General features: G+C 50.0%; 5 protein-coding genes and 1 non-coding gene across 7 annotated transcripts; 4 read left to right on the plus strand and 2 right to left on the minus strand.

Annotated features, from left to right (window-relative positions):
- The first annotated feature begins 331 nt into the window (after positions 1–331).
- NCU03379 lies at positions 332–7793 on the plus strand. 2 transcript variants are annotated; one of them, XM_011395233.1, is made up of 3 exons: positions 332–743; positions 1002–1821; positions 1878–7793. In XM_011395233.1, exons 2-3 carry the CDS (start codon positions 1340–1342, stop codon positions 6856–6858), a joined length of 5463 nt encoding a protein of 1820 aa, XP_011393535.1. In that variant the 5' UTR covers positions 332–743; positions 1002–1339; the 3' UTR covers positions 6859–7793. The 2 variants fall into 2 exon arrangements, with proteins under 2 accessions (XP_011393535.1, XP_011393536.1); XM_011395234.1 differs by lacking the exon at positions 332–743 and having other exon boundaries at positions 786–1821.
- Positions 7794–7968: 175 nt separating this feature from the next.
- NCU15660 lies at positions 7969–8083 on the plus strand. Its single transcript, XR_897818.1, has one exon. It is a non-coding gene; the product is annotated as a 5S ribosomal RNA (ribosomal RNA).
- Positions 8084–9153: 1070 nt separating this feature from the next.
- Positions 9154–11852, plus strand: NCU03378 (TOL; the record flags this gene model as incomplete). The annotated part of the gene is made up of 4 exons (XM_951220.3): positions 9154–9718; positions 9818–10106; positions 11004–11169; positions 11311–11852. 4 exons carry the CDS (start codon positions 9154–9156, stop codon positions 11644–11646), a joined length of 1356 nt encoding a protein of 451 aa, XP_956313.1. The 3' UTR covers positions 11647–11852.
- Positions 11853–13883: 2031 nt separating this feature from the next.
- Positions 13884–15328, plus strand: NCU03376 (hypothetical protein; the record flags this gene model as incomplete). Its single annotated transcript, XM_951218.2, has 4 exons — positions 13884–14178; positions 14256–14383; positions 14446–14622; positions 14675–15328. 4 exons carry the CDS (start codon positions 13884–13886, stop codon positions 15326–15328), a joined length of 1254 nt encoding a protein of 417 aa, XP_956311.2.
- A 160-nt stretch (positions 15329–15488) lies between these two features.
- On the minus strand, positions 15489–16493 carry NCU03375 (hypothetical protein; the record flags this gene model as incomplete). Its single annotated transcript, XM_951217.2, has 1 exon — positions 15489–16493. One exon carries the CDS (start codon positions 16491–16493, stop codon positions 15582–15584), a length of 912 nt encoding a protein of 303 aa, XP_956310.2. The 3' UTR covers positions 15489–15581.
- A 946-nt stretch (positions 16494–17439) lies between these two features.
- NCU03374 (hypothetical protein) lies at positions 17440–19825 on the minus strand (the record flags this gene model as incomplete). The annotated part of the gene is made up of 6 exons (XM_951216.2): positions 17440–18375; positions 18497–18690; positions 18761–18888; positions 18963–19248; positions 19311–19472; positions 19552–19825. 5 exons carry the CDS (start codon positions 19823–19825, stop codon positions 18560–18562), a joined length of 981 nt encoding a protein of 326 aa, XP_956309.2. The 3' UTR covers positions 17440–18375; positions 18497–18559.
- Between the last annotated feature and the right edge of the window lie 518 nt (positions 19826–20343).

The raw sequence follows: 20343 nt of genomic DNA on the forward strand, positions 1-20343 counted from the left end.
ATCCAGTCCCTCCCAAGCTCGTGTCCGGGCCATCGCTCGTGCCAGATTCTTGATTCCGTGGGGCTCCAGACCGAGCATACTCCGATGGTTCACCCCATGTTTGTGCGAGCAATCTCGCACTTTTGTTGTCATTGCAATTGGGAGATTTGGGGGCACGCTGAGGCCGCAAAGTGGCAGAAGCGGTCGAGGATTCGACTTTCTCCAACGAAATCACAGTCCGGGCGCACCTTGCATGTTGCTCCATCTCGTCTCCAGCTGCACGTCCCCTGGAATCCCCAGTGCTTCCCCTCCAGCTCTTCCACTTGTGATCGGACACCTTGTTGTAATGATTGACACTTTGTCGATCTAAACTCTACCTACCCATCTCCATTTTCTCCATTCTTTTGGCTCCCGCTTCACAATCGGCAACGGTACCTCTAAGCTGCTGCCAAAGGCACCTGACTGAAGGGTTCTGGACGGTGTTGAAGTTTATCACTCTGGGGAGCCTACTGCCTACAGGTACCTACTACATACTAACTACCTCTAGGTATCTTGCTCAGACACCTCCTGCAGGCGGTACCTACTACCTTACCCAGGCAAATTGAAGTGTACCTTATCCAAGATTCCTGGACTCGCAGGCGCCGAATCGCGTGCTGTGTGTGACAGGGAGTGGCAGAGTGCACCGTCCGGGCAACCTTGACGGCGCTGCTGCCAGTACCTAGGTACCTAGGTATTTCCCAGGATAGCAGAGGTAACAACGCTCGGTATGTGCCTTCCTCCTTTCGACTTTTCTCCTCTCTCGCATTCTGCCCTGCCATTCTTTCCTCGCCTTGCTTTGCCTTCTTGATCAACCGTTCCTTGTGCAACACTCGTCGGCTGCTTCCCAAGACATGTCCTTCCTTCCTCGTCCAATGCGGTTATGACGACAGCCTCGCCGACCGAGATACTTTCGCTCTTTCCTTGCCCGGGCCAATGAGACCGCCACTGGTTCAAGGCTGATTGGGAAGTCGCAAGTCGCATAGGGGGGAAAACAAAAAAGAAAAGAAAAGAGACGAATCCCAACTCGAATCTTGGAAGCGCCGCAGCGCGAAACGAAAGAACGAACGACTAGCAGGCGACCAGACGTTAACACTCCTTATGCTTTTTCACCGCAGACGACGACGACCCCGATCTCAGTTCAGAAACAATCCTTGACCCTGCCCCCCCCATTCCTGTCCCCCATACACACGCCGGGGCCGACACCGACATCGACTCGGAACTCGATACTGTCCTCTTCGTCGCCAGCTACAACAACAGCAGCAGCAGATAGTACTGGACGCCGTCGCGAGCTAGAATCAGGCTGCCCACTGGTGCCACCGCAATGGAGGCCGACTCACCATCGGCTCCTCCGACTGCGGGCACCCTCAAAACAACAACACAAACCCCACGACTTCGACAGCAAAAACCCTTGCGACGAAACCGATCAGATTCCACTCCCACCCCGACATCTTCGACCCTTCTGGCCACCAGGTCTTTGCGCGATCTGCGATTTCGCAGACCTTCACAAAAGCTATCAAAAGATGGAGGGAAGACAATGCCCATGTACGCCTCGACGGGCCCAGAACGACTGAAGACGCCCAAGTCGCGACCCCCTATACCAGGCACAGGCTCAGGAACACCCAAACCGTTGCTCCCAGTTTCGGAGCGCAAATCAAACGACACCACCAGTCCTATCAGCACATGGCGGAAATATGGGCAGGGGAGTCGCGATTTCGACATTACCCCAGATGGAGGCTCTGCAGGACGCGAAGGAAGACACTTTGCCGTAGCGAATGTCGGGCACAATGGGCGCATTTACCTGAGGTATGCATGCAGTCATGATGACCGTGTCTCTACTGTCAATACTGATAATCTTGTAGGCCAACTATTCGCCCGGCTAACCAGCGCTACCCGCAACCGCCCTTCGTATTTCCCATGACACCGCCCGATACAGCTGGTCTGGAGCACTCATCTTCAGAAAAGGACGATACTTTTGGAGAAAGTACCAAAATGTTCGACAACCAATGGGCTCAAACACCAGACCTCCCTACCCCGCCTATCACGAGGCGCGACTACCTGGGGAGTCTTAGAAGGCCAGGACACCGCCGAGCCGCATCTGATTCGACCCTTGCCGACGGAAATGTGGTTCGCGAACCCGAAACTGGAGGCTTCAAGGTCATTATTACCCAACCCAGCGAAGGCACGCGACCCAGGACTGTTGAGGATACGGACATGACCAGCTCGCCATTGCTGGAAGTAGCCATACCGTCCTGGAGGATAGGCACCCCCAGATTCAGCATTCGAGGAACGCCCTGTATCCGAGGGTCATCTTATGCTCCGACCGAAGAGATACTCTCAAGTAGCGCCTCCGTTGAGGACCGTCGTATCAACAGCACCATGGCAAATTGTTCGGCGACTCCAGGCACAGGCCCCATTCATGGTATGGATTTTGCTATTAGCGACCACCGTATCTCGGACAATCCTGTCTCGTCAACGTCTCCTGCTTCTGATCGGCCGCTGCGCTCCACCCACATGTCGACTCACCTCGTGATTGAGCCCGCCATGTTTGACGAGCTGACCTTCAAACCTGCCTGCGATGATCGACTTATTGTTAGGTATTCGCCAAATACCGGTGCCGTGACTGCCGCTACGCCGCCTCGTCTGGTTGCAGAGATCACCTCGCCCTCCTTTCTGGATTATGACCTCGTGTCTGACTTCTTCCTCACGTATCGACAGTTTCTCGATTCTCACGACTTGCTTTCCATGCTGTTCGCGCGCCTTCGATGGGCTTTGGCAAGAGAGGGTGACTTGGGGACGGTGGTGCGTGTTCGTACTTTTGTAGCCCTCCGACACTGGATTCTCAACTACTTCATGGACGATTTCGTGGTCGACTACGACTTGCGCGTTTCTTTCTGTAACCTCTTGAACGATGTGGTCGACGAGTGGGCTGAGGTATCCAAGGCGCACAAGATAGAGATGAAGACTCTACCTGAGCTCAAGAAGTGCTGGAGGAGAATCTGTTCGCAATTCTGGGATGGGCCTGACTTCGACGCTTCCTTGGCAGCCGATATTCCCATCACCCCAGGAGGTATCGCAGGCCATCGTGACCCAAACTTGACTCCCAGCTTCTGGGTCAAATACGACAAAGGTCCGCCCCAGTTGGACGAGCTAAATGTCCCGACGACCCCTCGCGGACCAACGAGCTTCTACGCTGAGATCGCGAAGGCTGGACATATCGACTCCATTATTGTGGGTGAAAGGCCAGGGACTCCCGAAAACCCAGAGATCGATGAACCTCAGAGGAATCAGGCCTCGCCAACCAGCGTCACAAGCGTCGAGGTTGTATCGTGCTCATTCCCGATTAAGAGTTCGCGACATACGCAAGTAGCATCCAACCGTCCGTTGACTGCTCACCCAGCGGACCCCAGCTCCGTATACAATACCACCGAAGGCATAGCGACTACTCCTCGCTCCCTTACAGGCAAACGTGTCCGACCTCAGCACTCTTCGCACAAGCGGAACAACAGCTTGAGTGATTCTCTTCATGATCACGCCACTTTGACGGAAAGGGTTTTGTACAAAAATGCCGAGTTCCTTTTGACGCTGCCATATGCGGGAAGCCTTATCCAAGGTAACATCTTTCCGCCTGGGCAAGCCTTTGTTGAGGTACGTCCAAATAGTGCCATGGGCGACCCTTCCGGCCAGACCACTGTCTTTCAACCGGTAGAGGTGCGGAAGGATAAGTTCATAGGGTCGGCCATGTCCAGCCATGGAATGAAGAAGCTGCTTGGAAGCGTCCGGCGCGCGTTGAGCCACAAGACGTCAACACATCCATCCAATCAAACAATGTTGGCCAACATCTCGCCCATCGGGCCAGAGGGCGCAACAACGAACCGGCCTCCAGGGACAGCAGTCGTACCGCAATCAAAAGCTCGCCAGAACGGAGTCCGACCACCTGTGCGTATTGATCTGCTCGGCGCTGGAGTCGCGGAGGACTTTAAGAAAGCGATACGCGAAGATGCTGCTGTGGAAGCCGAAAAACTCGAATACGCTGTTCCTCCGGCAACTGGAAACGAAGAAGCCAAAAGTCACGGGAACGCGATGGAATATTCGGCTGCACACATGGACACGGCGTTTAACCTTCGCAGTGTTGAAGATGTACAACATAGGAGCGATATGGGGATATCATCTGGCAGCGACTCGATTGTCATTGTCGATGGTACCACCCTTCAACCTGTAATGTCCGGAGCGTTGCCAGCTGCCAGTTCATCGGCATCATTTTCGCATTCGTTCATCCCAATCACTGCGGATCCAACGCCACCAAATACGCCGCCAGATCTACAACAGGGAACACCAAGAACGTCTTCATACATCCTGGGCCAACAAGTCCTTCGCAACTCGGTCTCGACCAATCAGGCGTCGCCGATTATACTTGACTCTACTCCTAGAGAAGGGGAAGACCTCCCATCAGACGATTTCGGTCAGCCATCTATTGATCATGTCATGCAAGACTTTGATCAGACCCCCCGGAGCGGGCTGCATGGGCACTTCAGAAATCTTTCAAGCAGATCACAGCATTCAACTTGGTCGGCAAGGCATGGACGATTCGCGTCATATACTAGCGATATTATGCCACAGCCAACCGTTAGGAGCTTCGATGCTACGACATATTCGGAGGAGTCCGTGGCTGATGACTCGTCCCAAGTCCTCATTCCGCAGCCGCTTCGAATTCTAAGAAGGAGGCCAGGAGGTGACCTTCGTGCTGTGACCAATGTTGGCGATCTGGATCATCCACCGCTGAGAACATCCCGCTCGGTCGGATCCCTGACAACGTACACTGACTCGTTCGCAAGTTCGTTCATACGAAGTCCAGCCCATCAAGACTCCAGTAGCTTCGTGGATGTTAACAATCGGCCAGAAATGTTTTCTCTCGGAGCACTCGCTGAGCAAAACCCGAAAAAACGTCATCTGTCCCTCTTCAGCACTCATTCATCGAAGCCGGTGATGCGCCCATCATTCGAGGCTGAGGCGATCAAATTGGCGCAGATTCCTGACGATGAAGAGGATGGCGGTGTCGAGGCCGCACTTCTCAAGTTGGAAGGAAAATACGAAAGAAAGTCAACTATTCGCTTGTCCATGGACCTACCTAAATTCAAGGCCGAACAGAATACCAATCCCCTTCCGACGCAGCCTGAGGAGGTCACAGGAGAGGAGAGGATGGAACAACGACACATACGCGCTGCCGGGAAGAATATCTATATGCCACCTTCACCTACGACACCTGCACCAATGGATATAGCTGACAGCTATCTGGACGTCACTCCCCGTCAGCACCGGATTACCAATGCCGAATCCTTCATTTCTGCTACTTCCAGGGACTCCTACAATTCGAGCCCTCTGCTGGAGCAGGAAATGATGGATAATTATGGTGTCAACCAGGATACCCTGCAATCATGGACCGATCGTTCCATCCTGCAGCCTCCTTCCTCTGATGAGCAGAGTGTACAAAGCTCCCAACACCCTTCTATAGCTTCGTTTGACTTTGTGGAGAAAGCGGACAGCATGGAGCCCGTCAAGGTTGACGACGCAATACCCACTGCAGAGCCAGAACAGTCTTTCCTGACATTGGAAAGTGAAGATGACACAGACCTGTCTTCGGAAATGTCTGCAGAACCATTCGATGCGAGTGTTGACGACTACGGAGTCATTACCCCTTCGGCCGTTGGTGTTGCCATCTCGACAGAGCCCGCACATTCCCTGGCTGAAAATCAATTCGGCCCCAACCCGCCCTCCCCACCCACAATCATGATTCAAGCACTTCAGATGCTTCCGGATATGGCCAAAGGTTCCGCATCCCAGCAGCAGGGAGGATGGCACACGAAGCCTTTGCCACCAACGCCCGATACTACTCCGACCACAACAGCTGCTCCTTATGGCCAGTATCAACATTCCTTTCCCGTACAGCCAACTGCTTCGAAGGGCACGCCTCGTGATAAACGCCAGCTTGATGTACCCTCGCCCTTGCCCGAAGCTAGCGATGTTACCGAAGCGTCCGATAGCAGACTCTCGGCCCATTTGCCTTTCATTCTGGCATTCGACAGCGAGATCTTAGCTCAGCAGTTTACACTGATCGAGAAAGATGCGCTGAACGAAATCGACTGGAGAGAACTGATTGACATGAGGTGGAAGAATGCTGAGCAGAAGGGCTGTGACGCGCGCAGCTGGGTTTCATTTTTGAGGGATACGGATGCGCATGGCGTCGAGGTTGTGATTGCCCGTTTCAATATCATGGTGAAATGGGCCATTTCCGAGATTGTCCTAACTCGCGACATCGAGGAAAGGGCTCGTTGCATCATCAAGCTCATCCACATCGCAGCACATTGTCGACGCTTCCGCAACTTTGCAACCATGGCACAGTTGACCATTGCGCTGATGAGCAATGAGATTGGCCGTCTAAACAAGACATGGGCGATGGTTCCCTCCAGCGACCAGCGAACAATGCAAGAGTTGGAGACGTTGATGTCGCCTACGAGGAATTTTTATAACCTGCGCAAAGAGATGGAGGGCGGTGATTCGAAGACGGCTGATGAGGGATGTATTCCCTTTGTGGGAATTTACACACACGACCTCCTCTTCAACGCCCAGCGACCGAGCGAGATTGCGAGCTCTCCCACCACTGCACCTTTGGTGAACTTTGAGCGTTGCAGGATCGCGGCCGGGGTGGTCAAGACGCTGCTGAGGCTTCTCGAAGCGAGCAACCGGTACTCTTTCCAGCCTATTGAGGGCATTACTGAGCGCTGCTTGTGGATGGGCGCTTTGGATGATGACGAGATTCGAAGGCTGGGTGAGAGCTTGGAGTGAAAATGGACTCTTGTTTACGGCTGATACCCTGTTACCGATCCATACCACCAGCCACAATGCCTCTCGTCATTTGTTTCGCCTACAACGACCGGACGGTTCCTTTCCTACATTATTTTGTTTTGATTATATCTCGCGTTTGTTTTGGACCTCCTAACTAAGCGTATGCATCATCGCATTTATACCCCTGTACAAGCAATTAAACTGTTTCCCATCATATCACAACCATCATACCCTACCTACCTTCCATTTCCTAGTACAACAACTACATCATACCCATTAAACCATGTCATACCAAGCCATAATCATAACTGTCTCATTACTGTCGGGTTTTCTCATCGCCGACAACATCATCGTCTTAACCAGAGCCGCTACTACCTCTACTATTTTCTTGTTGCATATTTATATTCGAATTGGTTGTATTTTTACTCATGTTTTCTTTATTTTCATCGCTGATCTGGATGCACGGGTGCTCATCGTCATCTGGGCCGCACGAGGGCCTTGTTGCGGACAGCATATCATTATCTTGAGCGTGTAGCACATGTGAATAAGGGAAGGAAAGAAGGATCAAATGAACTGAAAGACCAATAGATATGAACTGAAATGTGTGGTTTGGGCGGTATGTGGTGGGTGGTCCTAGCCTGATCAATTTTCGGTTCTTTCCTCTTTTGTTTCACGCTTTTGGTACTCTAGCGAGTTGAGTTATAGCGGAATGAATCAAGAATGGAAGGAGATATCATAGGTTTTATACCCCGTATTCTTTTTCTTTATCTCCGGTGCGTTTTTTTTTTACCCCGTTGGATGCAAGGAAAAGGAAAAAGATGAGCAGAGGATTCAATTGGGAGGATAGTTAGGAAAGTTACGAGAGATACCAGGTAAAGGTAGCGAGCGGATGATAACACCTGGCGAAGAAGAATAAATGTGGATGCGAAGTGATACACTTGTCTTCGAGGTCCAGTCGTTCTTGAGTTTGTTGAATTGCCAGTGCTTCTGTTTTTGCATTGGAGTTTTTGGTGAATGTCGTCTAGCTGAGGAGGTATTGCTTTCTAAGAACAAACTTCTCAACCCTCAGCCTGGTCTCATAACCATTAGTTTGTAGTAAGTAAGGTACATACGACCATACCCACTGGAAAACTCGGGATCCCGTCCGCTCTCCCATAGATAAGCCAGTGAGGGCCAGACTAGTAGTTGGGTCGGTGACGACCAGCGAATCCCTGGTGTTGTATGTCTTTTTCTCTAGCTCTTTTTGAGATCTTTTTTTTTTGATCTCTTTTTTGCCCGTGTGCATGTCAATCGCCCATCCTTCCTTCTTTTCTCGTGTACGTGTGATTCAGACTTTCCAACTTCGAGTTACCTATGTTCGGCAATGCTGCCGAGTCATTGGCTAACCTGGTACAAGAACTACCCTAGTAAATGCAACTCATCCGAGCTGCCTTTGTTTTCTTGCATTTACTAGGGATGTGCATTTACTGGATCGGGGACTTATTTACACGGGGCTGGGCAATTTGGAAACGCATGTCAAGTTCCTGACAGCCCTATTAGAGCTGTCAGAATCTTGAATGACTGCAAGTTGGCATGTTCCAATTGTAGAGGTAACTTAAAGTTTGTAGCAAGCACCCAAGGGGGCGACGGAATTAAGGGTACACCAAAACTTGATATATGGTTTCGACCCAGAATCGCACCTTCGACCTCGAATGTGAGAGCCTACAATACTTCTAAAGTTAAGCCTGATCAGAACTGACCGGTCTTGTTCTGAGTGCAACATGATGTCGTCAGCTTCAGATACTAATTTATTTCTAAGAAAGACAAAGTCACAGGCGCCCTTCGCTTTGGTGATAGTTTTCGGTAATGGATCATCTATAATTCTGTCAGCCTCTTGGCACCGTACAGCAGAATTGCGTCCCCTATTCTACTAGCATTTGCTGGGGGCAAGGGGGAGAAGGCGGGAGGGGGAGTTGCATTTACTGGAAGTTGCATTTGGTAGGATTGCATTGCTGTGTAACGCCAGATGGTTCTGTTCCTTTGCATGACTGCCTTATCTGAGGTCAGCAGTGTAGGAAAGAGGGGGCAACGAAAGCTTGGCGATTGGCAGCCCTTAAGTATTGGTTGCCCTGCTGCTCTAGGCTGCCCTTCATCAAGCGTATTCTTATTCTCATGAGGCGTTTACTCTTTGCCTTGGTTCTTTCTCCGACAAAAGGTCTGAAAGGCCCAATCTCACCCTTCAACACAACTCCTCTATGAGCGGGCGATCTTATCGAGTTTCTTTAACATGATCTTCGGATGATGATCACGCCAGCTATGGACTTGACGGGCGTAACTGTCGAATCGTCCCGCTCGGCGGAGACAAGCCCTCCCTCCTCTGCTCCTCCGGAAGTCAACAAGCCGAACTCACAATCACCACGCCCTTCAGCTTTGCCACCATACTTCAGCTCGTATGAGGTCTACATCGAACATTGCGTAGCTAAAGTCGGACGAGAAGAGATAGCCGAAACGGCATTTGACCGCCTGTGCGCGAGCTGTACGGCGGCGTTCAAGAAGATCCACGAATCACCTGTTGACGATATGGGTCTGATAAAAGCTCCCTTTTGCAGCGTCAGCGAATTTCTCAGATCAGCTGCTGAAGCAAACTGCCATGTTTGTCATTGGCTCATGGCTGATATTCTGAGAAGACGTGAAAGTACGCCAACTTCATTCGATGCTCAGAGCCTAGAATCAGGTGTCGACTGGCTGGAACGGGGAGATGCAGCATTGACACTCGAGAAATGGTTCAGATCCCTGTGCATCAATGTTGTGAAAGATGATGGCACACAAGGGAACCTTACTTGGGTTGAGATCGAGGACGAAGATGAGGACTATAGTAGAGGTAAGCTTCTACTGCTGACACTGTGAGATCGAGTCCACAAGTGATAACCATATGATATACATGGTCAGCTAACTATATACATGCTTTCTTTACGCTTAGTCCGTGGTCTCCCTACTGCGCTCACCACAACAGGCGATGCAAGCTGGATTCAAGCGCTCAAATGGATCGAAAATTGTCGCTCGCACCCCCTCTGTGGTCCGGTCCAGATCGCAAATGCTCAGGATAAATGGCCTGCCCGGCTGGTCGCTGTGGGAAGCGTCGGAGATCCACAAGTCAGGATATGCGAAACGAGTCGACTAGGTTTTGTGGAAAAATCCTACATGACTCTCAGTCACTGCTGGGGAAAGAACGGAGTTCCCACTCGGCTAATGGAAGAGAACTATGCTAGGTTCTTGAACGGCATTCAACTTGGCCAGCTACCAAAAACCTTTCGAGATGCGATCAATGTTACTCGAAAATTGAAGATCCCCTTCATTTGGATTGATTCCCTCTGCATCATTCAGGACTCATACGAGGATTGGATCCAGGAATCAGCCAAAATGCAACAAGTCTACCAAAATTCCTTTCTCAACCTGGCCGCTGGCGCCTCACTCAATTCCAAAGGCGGCCTCTTCTACCGACGACACCCACTTTCTGTAGTACCTTGGTCTGTACGACTAGGTGCGAATGGATACCTTACGGCAAAACATATCAGTGAATATTGCCATGAAAGATACGCAAAGCTCATTCTTAACACTCGTGGATGGGTACTTCAGGAACAACTCCTGGCGCGACGTACCCTTGTCTTTGGTCGAAAGGAGCTACACTGGGAATGCTCAACGTGTCAAGCGAGTGAAACCTTTCCAGATCCCAAAAACAGGCCTACACCAAAATGGGTTGAAACGATATCCCGGCGTGACTGGCAATTTCTTCTTGGAGACAAGCTAGTTGACTCAAAGCGGCAAGAGGCATGGAACCGGCTGACAAGGACATACTTTGAGAGGTCTCTCACCCATGCTTCAGACAGGCTGGTAGCTATTTCTGGCCTTGCAGAGCAGCTAAGCAGTAGATGGACTGGTATAGGCTATCTTGCCGGACTATGGTCATACTGCCTTATCCAGGGGCTTTTGTGGTCTTGCGAGCCGCCATGCAGTCAGAAAAATATGGAAATAGCTCCTTCATGGTCTTGGGCTTCCCTCATTCAACCGTGCCAATCTGGGCAGCCGTCCAAGCTGTTGACTTGCAACCCACAAACTGTGGACATCTTGGCCGAGGTTCTGAAAGCAAGTGCAACACCAAAAAGTAGGACAAATCCCTTCGGCCCTATTACGTTTGGGGGAAGCATCAAGCTCCGGAGTCCAGTGCTACGAGCTAATATCACTGCTTTCTCTGACAAATCCGATGAGTACTTCCTGAAATCCGGGGACGACTGCAACTTGGATGCACTTGAACTCAAATATATTCGCCTAAACGTATGTTGGGATGAGGTTTACGACGTTAGGGGTGACGTACAAGATGCTTACCTGGTACCATTTGTGATCAAAGATCGTGGTATGAAAACGCTCGTTGGATTGATCATCTTGAAGACAGCAGTCCATTGCTGCAAAATACAGTTTCGAAGGGCTGGGTACTTTTACATCGACAGCTTTGGATGGAATAAAGAGAGCTTATTCAAAGACATTGAATCATGGTTTGCTGAAAAGGTCGGGGATAGCCTAGAAAAGCGAATGGATTACTTGGAGAAAGACCCATATGTTAACGGCCCTCCGTTGAATACTGATCTGGAGAATCGTTATCTCGCAGAGTCCGGTAGGGACCTTCTCCCTGAAATTTCGAGATTTCTCAAGGCTATTGCCCGGGTTGCCAAGCACAACAAGGCAAACGGGACTCCCGATCCTGTGCTTGGATTTGGCGAAGGGAATGGGTATTATACATACGAAATTGTGTGAAGGCTGAAAGCTTGAGGCGTTGTTAGTGTGTTTTCTTTTTTCCGTGTTTCGTCTCCTTCTCATTGATTCAGTGGTGGAGCGGGTGAGATCATGAATTTGTATGGAAGCTTGAGTTTATGCTTTCTTGAGTTCTTGATTCATCTCCTATCCAAGTTTTATTTCCCGAATCATAGCTGCAACGTACTATCCAATTCCGAGTTTACTACCTACTAGCGTGATTTTACTGGCTACCTCATCGTTACTGATTAAATAGGTCCCACAGAGACACCAAGAAGTTTTCGCAAAGGTGACAACATCCAACCTTTACCTTCTGGGGGATCTGTCTGCATTAACATCAACTTAGTCACATGTGCGCGATATCTGATTCAGAAATTGGGACACGTTAAGGATACAGTCAAGTCTGTACATAACGATATGTGCTTACCCCTTGGATTTGATCGTTGTTCCCAGATTATCGCAACCTTCAGTAGTGCCAAGCACGCCAAGACTGACTCGAATAGGTACTTGGGTACCAAAAAGCAGTGGTTAAGGTATAGCTAAAGGATGAGTTGGGAATGTTTCCCATATCTACCACCTAATGGGTATAACGATCACCATACAAACTGAGCCTGAATATTGATCGTAATCGCAATACGGAATATATCGTTACACTGCTGAAATCACCATACAACTGGAACGGTGGCAGTGAAATTGATCGTTATTTACACGATATCGTTATACCTCATATCGTTATGTACAGACTTGACTGTACTACGGAAAGCCACACTGAATTCACCAGAAGTCCGTTGTATAAAACAAGGTCACAAAGAAGATCGACAGACTTTCGTGGCCAAGTAGTCGGCAGTTCGGGTACGGGACCCATAACATCCTCTTGTCGTACACCTGGACTTCGACAGACACTTCGATGTTTCTGTCACTCTCACGGGCATAATGAGACCCCGGGCATATCGAGGAGCATCTGTCCAAATGCGTGTTCATTATAAAAGTGATGGCATGTGTCTCTACAAAGCGAGAAAGGAAACATTATCGCATCAAATTCATCCTTTACTCATACGTCGGGAGAATATGAATCCGTCTACAGTTGAGTTGTCAGGATAACTACCACAGTCCCACATCAAATCGTTCGTCAAGCTCTCCACTCTTCCTCCCAGTATCATACTCATCTGGTTCAAAGAAACTGTCTTCTCGGCAGCCGATCGCCACCCACTCCAGAATCAAGCTCTTTTTATTGTCGCCTTTCCACATTTACGTACGCGACAAGTCATAGAAGCACAACACAGTATGGAAGTAGCTTTCAACTTCATGCCCATCAATCCACTTGAGTGGGAATCCCTACGTCCGACCGTTTCCACCAAAATGCGCGAGCGGTTCGAAAATGAGCGTTCAAGGTACTTACATATACCAAGCAGAGTATAGACCCAATAACTATGGGAGGCTCAAGTACCTGGTTGAGAAAATGAGTACCTATATCCGATGACTCTTCAAAAAACGAAACCGGAAACATGTCTTCTCCTAGCCTCCCCTCTCGAGATGCGTCATGCCATCTAGACCAGTTCCTCATCCCTTTCCGCCGCGACGGAGGAACTTACAGCAAAGCTTGCCCTCGAGGGGCAGCAAGTTACTCTCGCGGCCGACACGGTTCGGGGGACTTGTCGTGGTTCTAAATCGTCGAAGTCTCCACTGGTCCTGCGCACTACGCGCTCCCTACAGCCGGCTGCGGCCGTTAGGACAATAAAAACGCCTCTATAGAGATCTCGTAGATGGCCGGCCGTCATCCCATCAAGACATAATCGGTTCGATTGCCAGAGATGGCGCAAATCCCGTCTGCGTCGCTCGGACACTTGAACTAGGCCCGGGGTCTCCAGGTGTTGATCGATGCGGATCTCCACTTCCTGTCGCTGGGTAAGGTTACTGTCGCTCGAGCCGAGGGACTGCCATCTTGCTAGGCACACTAGAGGTACTGCTGGCTGCTGCTGCTGTGTTGACAAGCTGCCCTAGGCCGCTCTGTATTGCCGCTACACTTGAGCGGATACCTATTTACCGCGCTAACTTGCTCAACTGATTGAATTATGTTGTATGGCTACCTAGTCTTTCACCGCTAACTCTCATCCACTTTTGGATCACTATGATTCAGAATGATTGTTCGGGGGCACGGCCAAAGCGAATCGAGCATATCTAAGACCGAATGCCACTGGATTCACCTGCCCGGTCAAGTTTCCAAGACACATACATTCACAATGGCCGACAGCTCAAAGCATGCCATCGTTTTCGGCGCCTCTGGTCTAATTGGTTGGGCAATTGTTAACCAGCTCCTGCGTGGTTACCCGCGTCATGGCACATTCTCAAACATCACCGCTGTTACGAACCGCCCGCTCGATACTTCGGAGTCTTTGTGGCCTACGGATTCGGACCAGCCAGACCTACAGCTCGTCTCCGGTATTGACCTCCATAAGGGCGATGGGGCTACATTGGCAGAATCTTTGAAGCAGGCAGTGAAAGATGTCGAATCGGTCACTCATATATATTACTTGGGTACTTGCTCCATCCATCCATTTCCCCCTCTTACACCACACATCTCGCTGTCATATAGAAAAACTTACCATGAACAGTATTTCAAGCAGTCGAGAACGACATTGATGAGGTAGCAATCAACCGTCGTATGTTTCAGAATGTTGTCGATGCCCACACGATTCTCAGTCCCAACTTGCAATTCGTAGCATTTGCTGGTGGGACACGGGTATGTTCACTACCGTATGGAGGCATATTGAAAATATATGAACCACGTGCTGACGACATCAGGGATATGGAATATATACCCCCGGAGGCACATTTACTCCTCCGTTGACGGAGGACATGGTCAAGAACTTGCCACCCGATTATGCCAAGACGGTCGTATATCCAGCATATCGTGAGCTGTTGAGCGCTGCAAGCAAAGGAAAGCACTGGACATGGTGCGAAGTCTGCCCTGATGCCATTGTGAGTCTTTCTTGATGCACCCGAGTATCGAGCATCACTGACATTGATCAAGATTGGGTTCACCCCCAACGGTTCCCAGTTCAGCTTAGCCCTCCATTGGGCTCAGTATCTATCCCTATATACCTATAATCACGGTGTCAGGCCATCTGCAACCGAAGCTGCAACAAGTTCTGTTGAAGTGCCTTTTCCTGGCAACGCCGCTGGTGCCAGCTCGTTATTCTCCCCGGTATCCAGCGCGACCATTGCGCGTTTTATGATCTATGCATCGCTACATCCCGAAACTTGTGGCGGCGGCCGTCTGTTCAACGTTGCCGACAATGAGACACCGTGCAAGTATGGCGAGATCTGGCCCCATTTAGCCAACTGGTTTGGCCTAGTGGGCGTTGGGCCGGTCGCTGAGAAAGCATCAGCTCCAGACAACTCTATGGGGGCTGGCGAGCTTCCAGAATCGACTTCACTCTTGCCACCTGGAGAATATGTGACCAAGTACAGGTCCATTTTCAACCAAAACGGTCGCGAGAACGCTGCCACCAAGGGTGTTGGAGCTGGTCATCGGCAATTGGACAGCGTGGGCTACTGGCTGACGTTCGATCGGCAACTCAGTATAACAAAGTTGAGGGAGACCGGGTTCGAAGGAGACAAGGATCCTGTTCAGGGTTGGCTGTCTGCCTTTGAGATGTTCAGAAAGGCCGGACTAATACTTTGAGAAAATCCTGCATTTGCTCATTCAAGAGATCCCTACGGTACCTACGTTTTATCATACAACAGAATTTAGATGACTCAGGAACTATAAGCACAGCACATGATGGACGCAATTTGCGAGGTTTCTTCAAGCTATATAACAGTTATGATACCTCTAGACAGCATATACAATGGTAATATGATATTCGAATATATTACCCTCACCTTTCACTTCTCCAAACAAGTGGAATCTCCCATCAATCCAAACTAACTAAAACTCAATGCCCTTCATGTCCCCCCTCCTCCTCTTTTCCCACCTCAAACCCACTACTCAACCTAACATCAACCTCCAACAACATCTCCCTACTCGGCGGATCCCTCCTCATCAACAAGCCATAACAATGCCTCGCATGCCGCCACCCATCAAACCTCCTCTCCATGACCGCATTCGTATCCCTCATCCGCACCAACTTCTGCCAGTAAAACAAACAATGCGCTAGATGCCACTCTCTCGTTGCCCAAAAAGAGACATTTCCCCCTTCTTTTGTTTTTGTCTGGTGATGATTATCCGCCAAAAGGGAGATTTGGTGCGGACTAAGACGGACGCTACCGTTTTGGTCGGCGTAATAAGCCCATGCTCCGCCTTCTCCCGGACCGGAACGGTCAAAGATGGTGGTTAGTTCGGGGTCGCGGCAGTAAGGGGGAAGCCAGGCGGCGGCCATGGTGTCGTAGACGCAACCGAGAGACTGTGCTTCGCGGATGGAAGAGCCGCAGGAGCAGAGGTCGTAAGAGGGGGAGGGGAAGGTGGAGGGGCGGTAGACGTCTACTGTGTCTTTTGTTGTGCTGGATGCGCCGGGTCTTGCCCCTGATGATGATGTTGTTGTTGTTTTGGCATGGTAAGAGGGGAAGATAGGTGTTATGGGTAAGAGGAGTTGGGCTAGTTGGAAAACGAGGGAGAGGAATCCCCAGAGGGCAAAGAGGTAGAGGATCAGATCTGGACAGGAGCGGAAAAGAACACATCGGAGGAAGGATGGCGAAGGTCTTCGATATGGGCGTGGCCCTTTTTGGGATGTGGTTGAGAGGGCGTCTTCGAGGTCGACGTCTGTTGTTGAATGACTTTCTGTTTCAACATTTTCTTCGTAATCCTTCTCAAGGTTCCGCGAGAGGAAGGGGGTATTGGATTGACTCATGCTTTGAGTTTGAGTCCCTCTAGGACATGATTTGGTGGTTGTGTAGACAGTAGGACATGCGTAGATGAAGAGAGATGGGCGGAGGGCATTTTGATGGATCTGGCGTGTAGCGTGAGAAATCGCCATTGAACAAATGGATTCCCAATAGGATGGCGTGGCTTCTCGCGGTAACTGATGAGACCATAGGGAGTGAAATGTAACCTTATCTTTCTCGGGGAAATGAAGACAGAACTAACCCGAGATCTTCGGTTGTCCGGTTGATGCCACGGACCGGTGCCACGGACCAGTGGCACTGTCGTTAGACACTCGACCCGTATTTCTCACACGAATGTTTGTCTGGTCGCTCTTATCCAAGTTACGAGTGTTCTGAACATGATTTTCGATCAAAGCGTATTGTAAGAAGGCCATTGCGACCTGCAACGAAACTGCATGTCATCCACGTTGATGTGATAGCACGGCAAACAAACACACAGACTTCGCAAGATGACAGTCTCTAACCCCAAAAACTCGCCATCTTCATCAACTGTCCAAACCTCTTTGGTCCACTTCCACCGTCGACTTATCTTCGTGGGCTCAATCAGGCACGGACTTCACTTCCCTGTCCTCAGCTTATTCCCTATTCCCATACACACGCAACTGACTGACCAGTCGCAGTTTGCCTCAACATCCACTCAACGTTATCTCAAACGGGGATCTTTCAGCTGCGATGCTGACACTTCTCTTCTCAAACAGGCAGGTTAGCGTTGACGAAAGTTGGAGGAAGCAAGACGATGTTGTAGTAGCGCAATCGTGATCGCTAGTGTGTTCCAGACTCGTTGGAAGATAGGGGACGAGCTGGGATGCAAATATTCGATAGAGTGCGTTAGTGTATTGCAATATTGCAATTAGGAACGAAAGTTGGCGACATGATGTAATCTATGTTACTCCCCGACGTCGTGTTATGCAAGGTAGGTATTATCGGATGGCCATGAAGCACCAATGGTGAGGTGAGAAGTGGTAGAGACTGGTACCATCTTACCCCTTGACTTGAATGTAGTAGCTTCTGCGATATCGGCGAAGAACCAAAGGACAGTGATAGTCCACGGGATAAAGGGTTTGAGGGAATCAACGTCCGGGGGCTCTAGTTGTGTCAATCCGCAAGAGGGGGGTGTCAATGTCCTGAGTACAGAGATATGCATATGCAAATCGATTCAGGTTCGGAAGCGGACTATCACGTTTGTCTTTGCGCGATGATCAACATGCCCTTCACGATAGGTATGATACGAAAGTGCATCAGGAAGCTTTGACGGTTTGGTCCATCGGATCTGGGCATGAACTGCTGATCTTGGACTGTCCGTAGTCTTAAACACCTCTTTGCTTGCTGAAAGATCCCGTTAGAAAATTAAGATCATCCAAGACATCCATGGGACGAACCTCCCCATCCCCAAGCTCTCGATTCCACAATTGGCGCTGCGGGCCGAACCGTGCCCAGCCTCGCCCGTATCCTCGCCAGAAGCATCATTTCTCGCTTCTCCATCCCGTTCAGGCCGCAATACTGCATGTTGTAAGATCGATAGTCCATCCTTCGCTTCTATCCGACCACGACCATCCGGCCACCCGACCCCAGCATGCATACGCTTCGTGCGGACTAGGTAACAATCTTGGGACAATATATAATAGTATGTGATTCAAACCGCATTGATGACGGCATTCCGGTTGAGATGGCTATTATTGCCACAAAGCGGCTTGTTGTCGTTATCTTCGTTCCTTTTTCTATCATGCACGTGTACTCCGCACTTCACTCTGAAGGAACGAGGCGGCGGCGCAGTTGAAATAAGGCTTGGAGCGATGTTACCGTGCCCATGTGTCAACTGTTTGGGGGCAAGTTGACATCTCGACGATTCTGTATGTGATAACAGCTCCGTTCCCGGATAGGAAAGTGTCAGTCCAAAAAAAGGAAAAAAAAAATAGGAATCAAGATTGACTTGGAACAGAAGCTCTAGGGTGGTCTATGTCGTGCTTACAGCGGTTGACGATAAATAATGTTGCGTCCAAGTGCATACTCATTGCTCGCTTATCTGCATACCTCACGAATGCAAATGTGCCTTGTTGCTACCTTCTTTCACCGTCCCATCTTCGTTCAGATGCAGAATCCCGCCGGCCTCTGTAAGGCCCACATTGACGTGGTGGTGAGACGCGTTTCGGTCGTACGGATCGCCTGTTTGCAATTGTATCTGTTAGTGTTTGCAGCGTATCAGGAATCAATCAAGCTGAGTGTCATAACTTACCAAAGATGGGATGCATCAGAATTCCCGGCTCAAAGGGATCAAAAGAGTGCTCCTTCATCCAGTCGAAAATGGAGTCCCACTTGACACAGGTGTGTTTGCCCAACCCCTGGGAGACAGGCTTTGGATCACTGGTGGGAGACATATCCTTGTCAGTAAAGATTTCGATCGTGGATGAGAAACGGTCAAAGGTGCAGTGACTCACTCAGTCGTCCACTCCATAGGAAGCAGAGTCGTGTCGGCATTGCACTGGAGATACTGCAAGAAGTAATCGATGCAATGCTCTGTATGCTTCAGCAGGGCAATGGCTTGCATCTCACTGAGGCCTGGGTAGTAATGATCCTTGTAGAGGTATTTCCGGAATCTCTCAACGCAGTGAAGCCCGTGGAAAACTGACACGGTGAAGTAGTAGGTCCCGTCTGTCAACCGAATGACAGTGTCGTCGTCCTGGAACTGGCCCATATCCTTTCTGGGAATTCGGACGTTTTGAACTGTCCCAACGTATTAGAAACATCAAGGATTTGAGATCACCTTTAGAGTAAGAAGAGCTCACATCGAAGGAGGTCATTCCAAGCATTTTCTAGCTCAGGTCTGGGTGGGCCATTAAAGTCGATGTTGCCCTTTTGCATGTTCAAAGACTTGTTTTTGCCCAGGCCATATATGGCTCCCATATCAAACGCCCTTTGTTCATATTTCACCACGGAGCGGAACGGGGCTGGATATTTGACAGTTAGAGGCCCTCGTTCGAAGAAGCAGCAGGATATACACAGAAGAGGAACATAGGGAAAACTCACTTGGTTCATGTTGAGGATCGGTGTATCGCACGGGAACTATAACCCCCTTCGTGTAGGCGATGAAGAGAAACAAGTTTGCCGCTATGAGCAAGGCATGGACGGTAACAGAGCGCCAATGCCGTTGAATCCATGAGCTTTTTGAGCCCGCCCAGCGAGCTGGTGAAGTGGTTGAAAACTCACGACACCCCTCGTCATCCCCGCCGGACCCAGGGTTTGGTGAGTAAGATTCTTCACGATCAAGTGGGAGATAGTTGCTGGGCTTGAAATTGTCCATCTTGAAAAGCTTAGGCGGGTCAGAAACACAGAAGACAACTGGCTCTGGCAGCTTCGCCGAGGATCGAGAAAGAAATGAATGTCGTGTTTGTAAGAAGGATAACAAGCAACTCGACTTGAATCCGGCTTGCATCGAATGACTCGAGGTAATTGCATAATCCCTTAATGGGGGGGGGGAAGCAAGTCAGAAAGATAACACTTAAGAAAGGGGGCCATGTTGCCGTGGTACATATTCGGCCGATGTCGCACTCGATGGGACAAACTATCCTTCTCCGACTGCAACACTAAGAGAAGCCTTACTTAACTCTTCGTGGATATGTGATCCAAAAGACCTCTTGGAACACGGTGCAAGACCAATTTAACATCACTAGCCGTTCTCTTTGGGAACTATCAGAGAGGATCAAGGTATGATCGGCCTTGCATCAATATGCCCACCAGAGAAAACGAATAGCAGCTTCCTCTTTCAGTCAAGCCTGCACTGTCTTGGTGCCTATGATGTGTGCGCAACCCTATCTGATG

The sequence above is a fragment of the Neurospora crassa genome, linkage group II (genome assembly GCF_000182925.2).
Source record: "Neurospora crassa OR74A linkage group II, whole genome shotgun sequence".
In the NCBI taxonomy this organism is placed as follows: Eukaryota; Fungi; Ascomycota; class Sordariomycetes; order Sordariales; family Sordariaceae; genus Neurospora; species Neurospora crassa.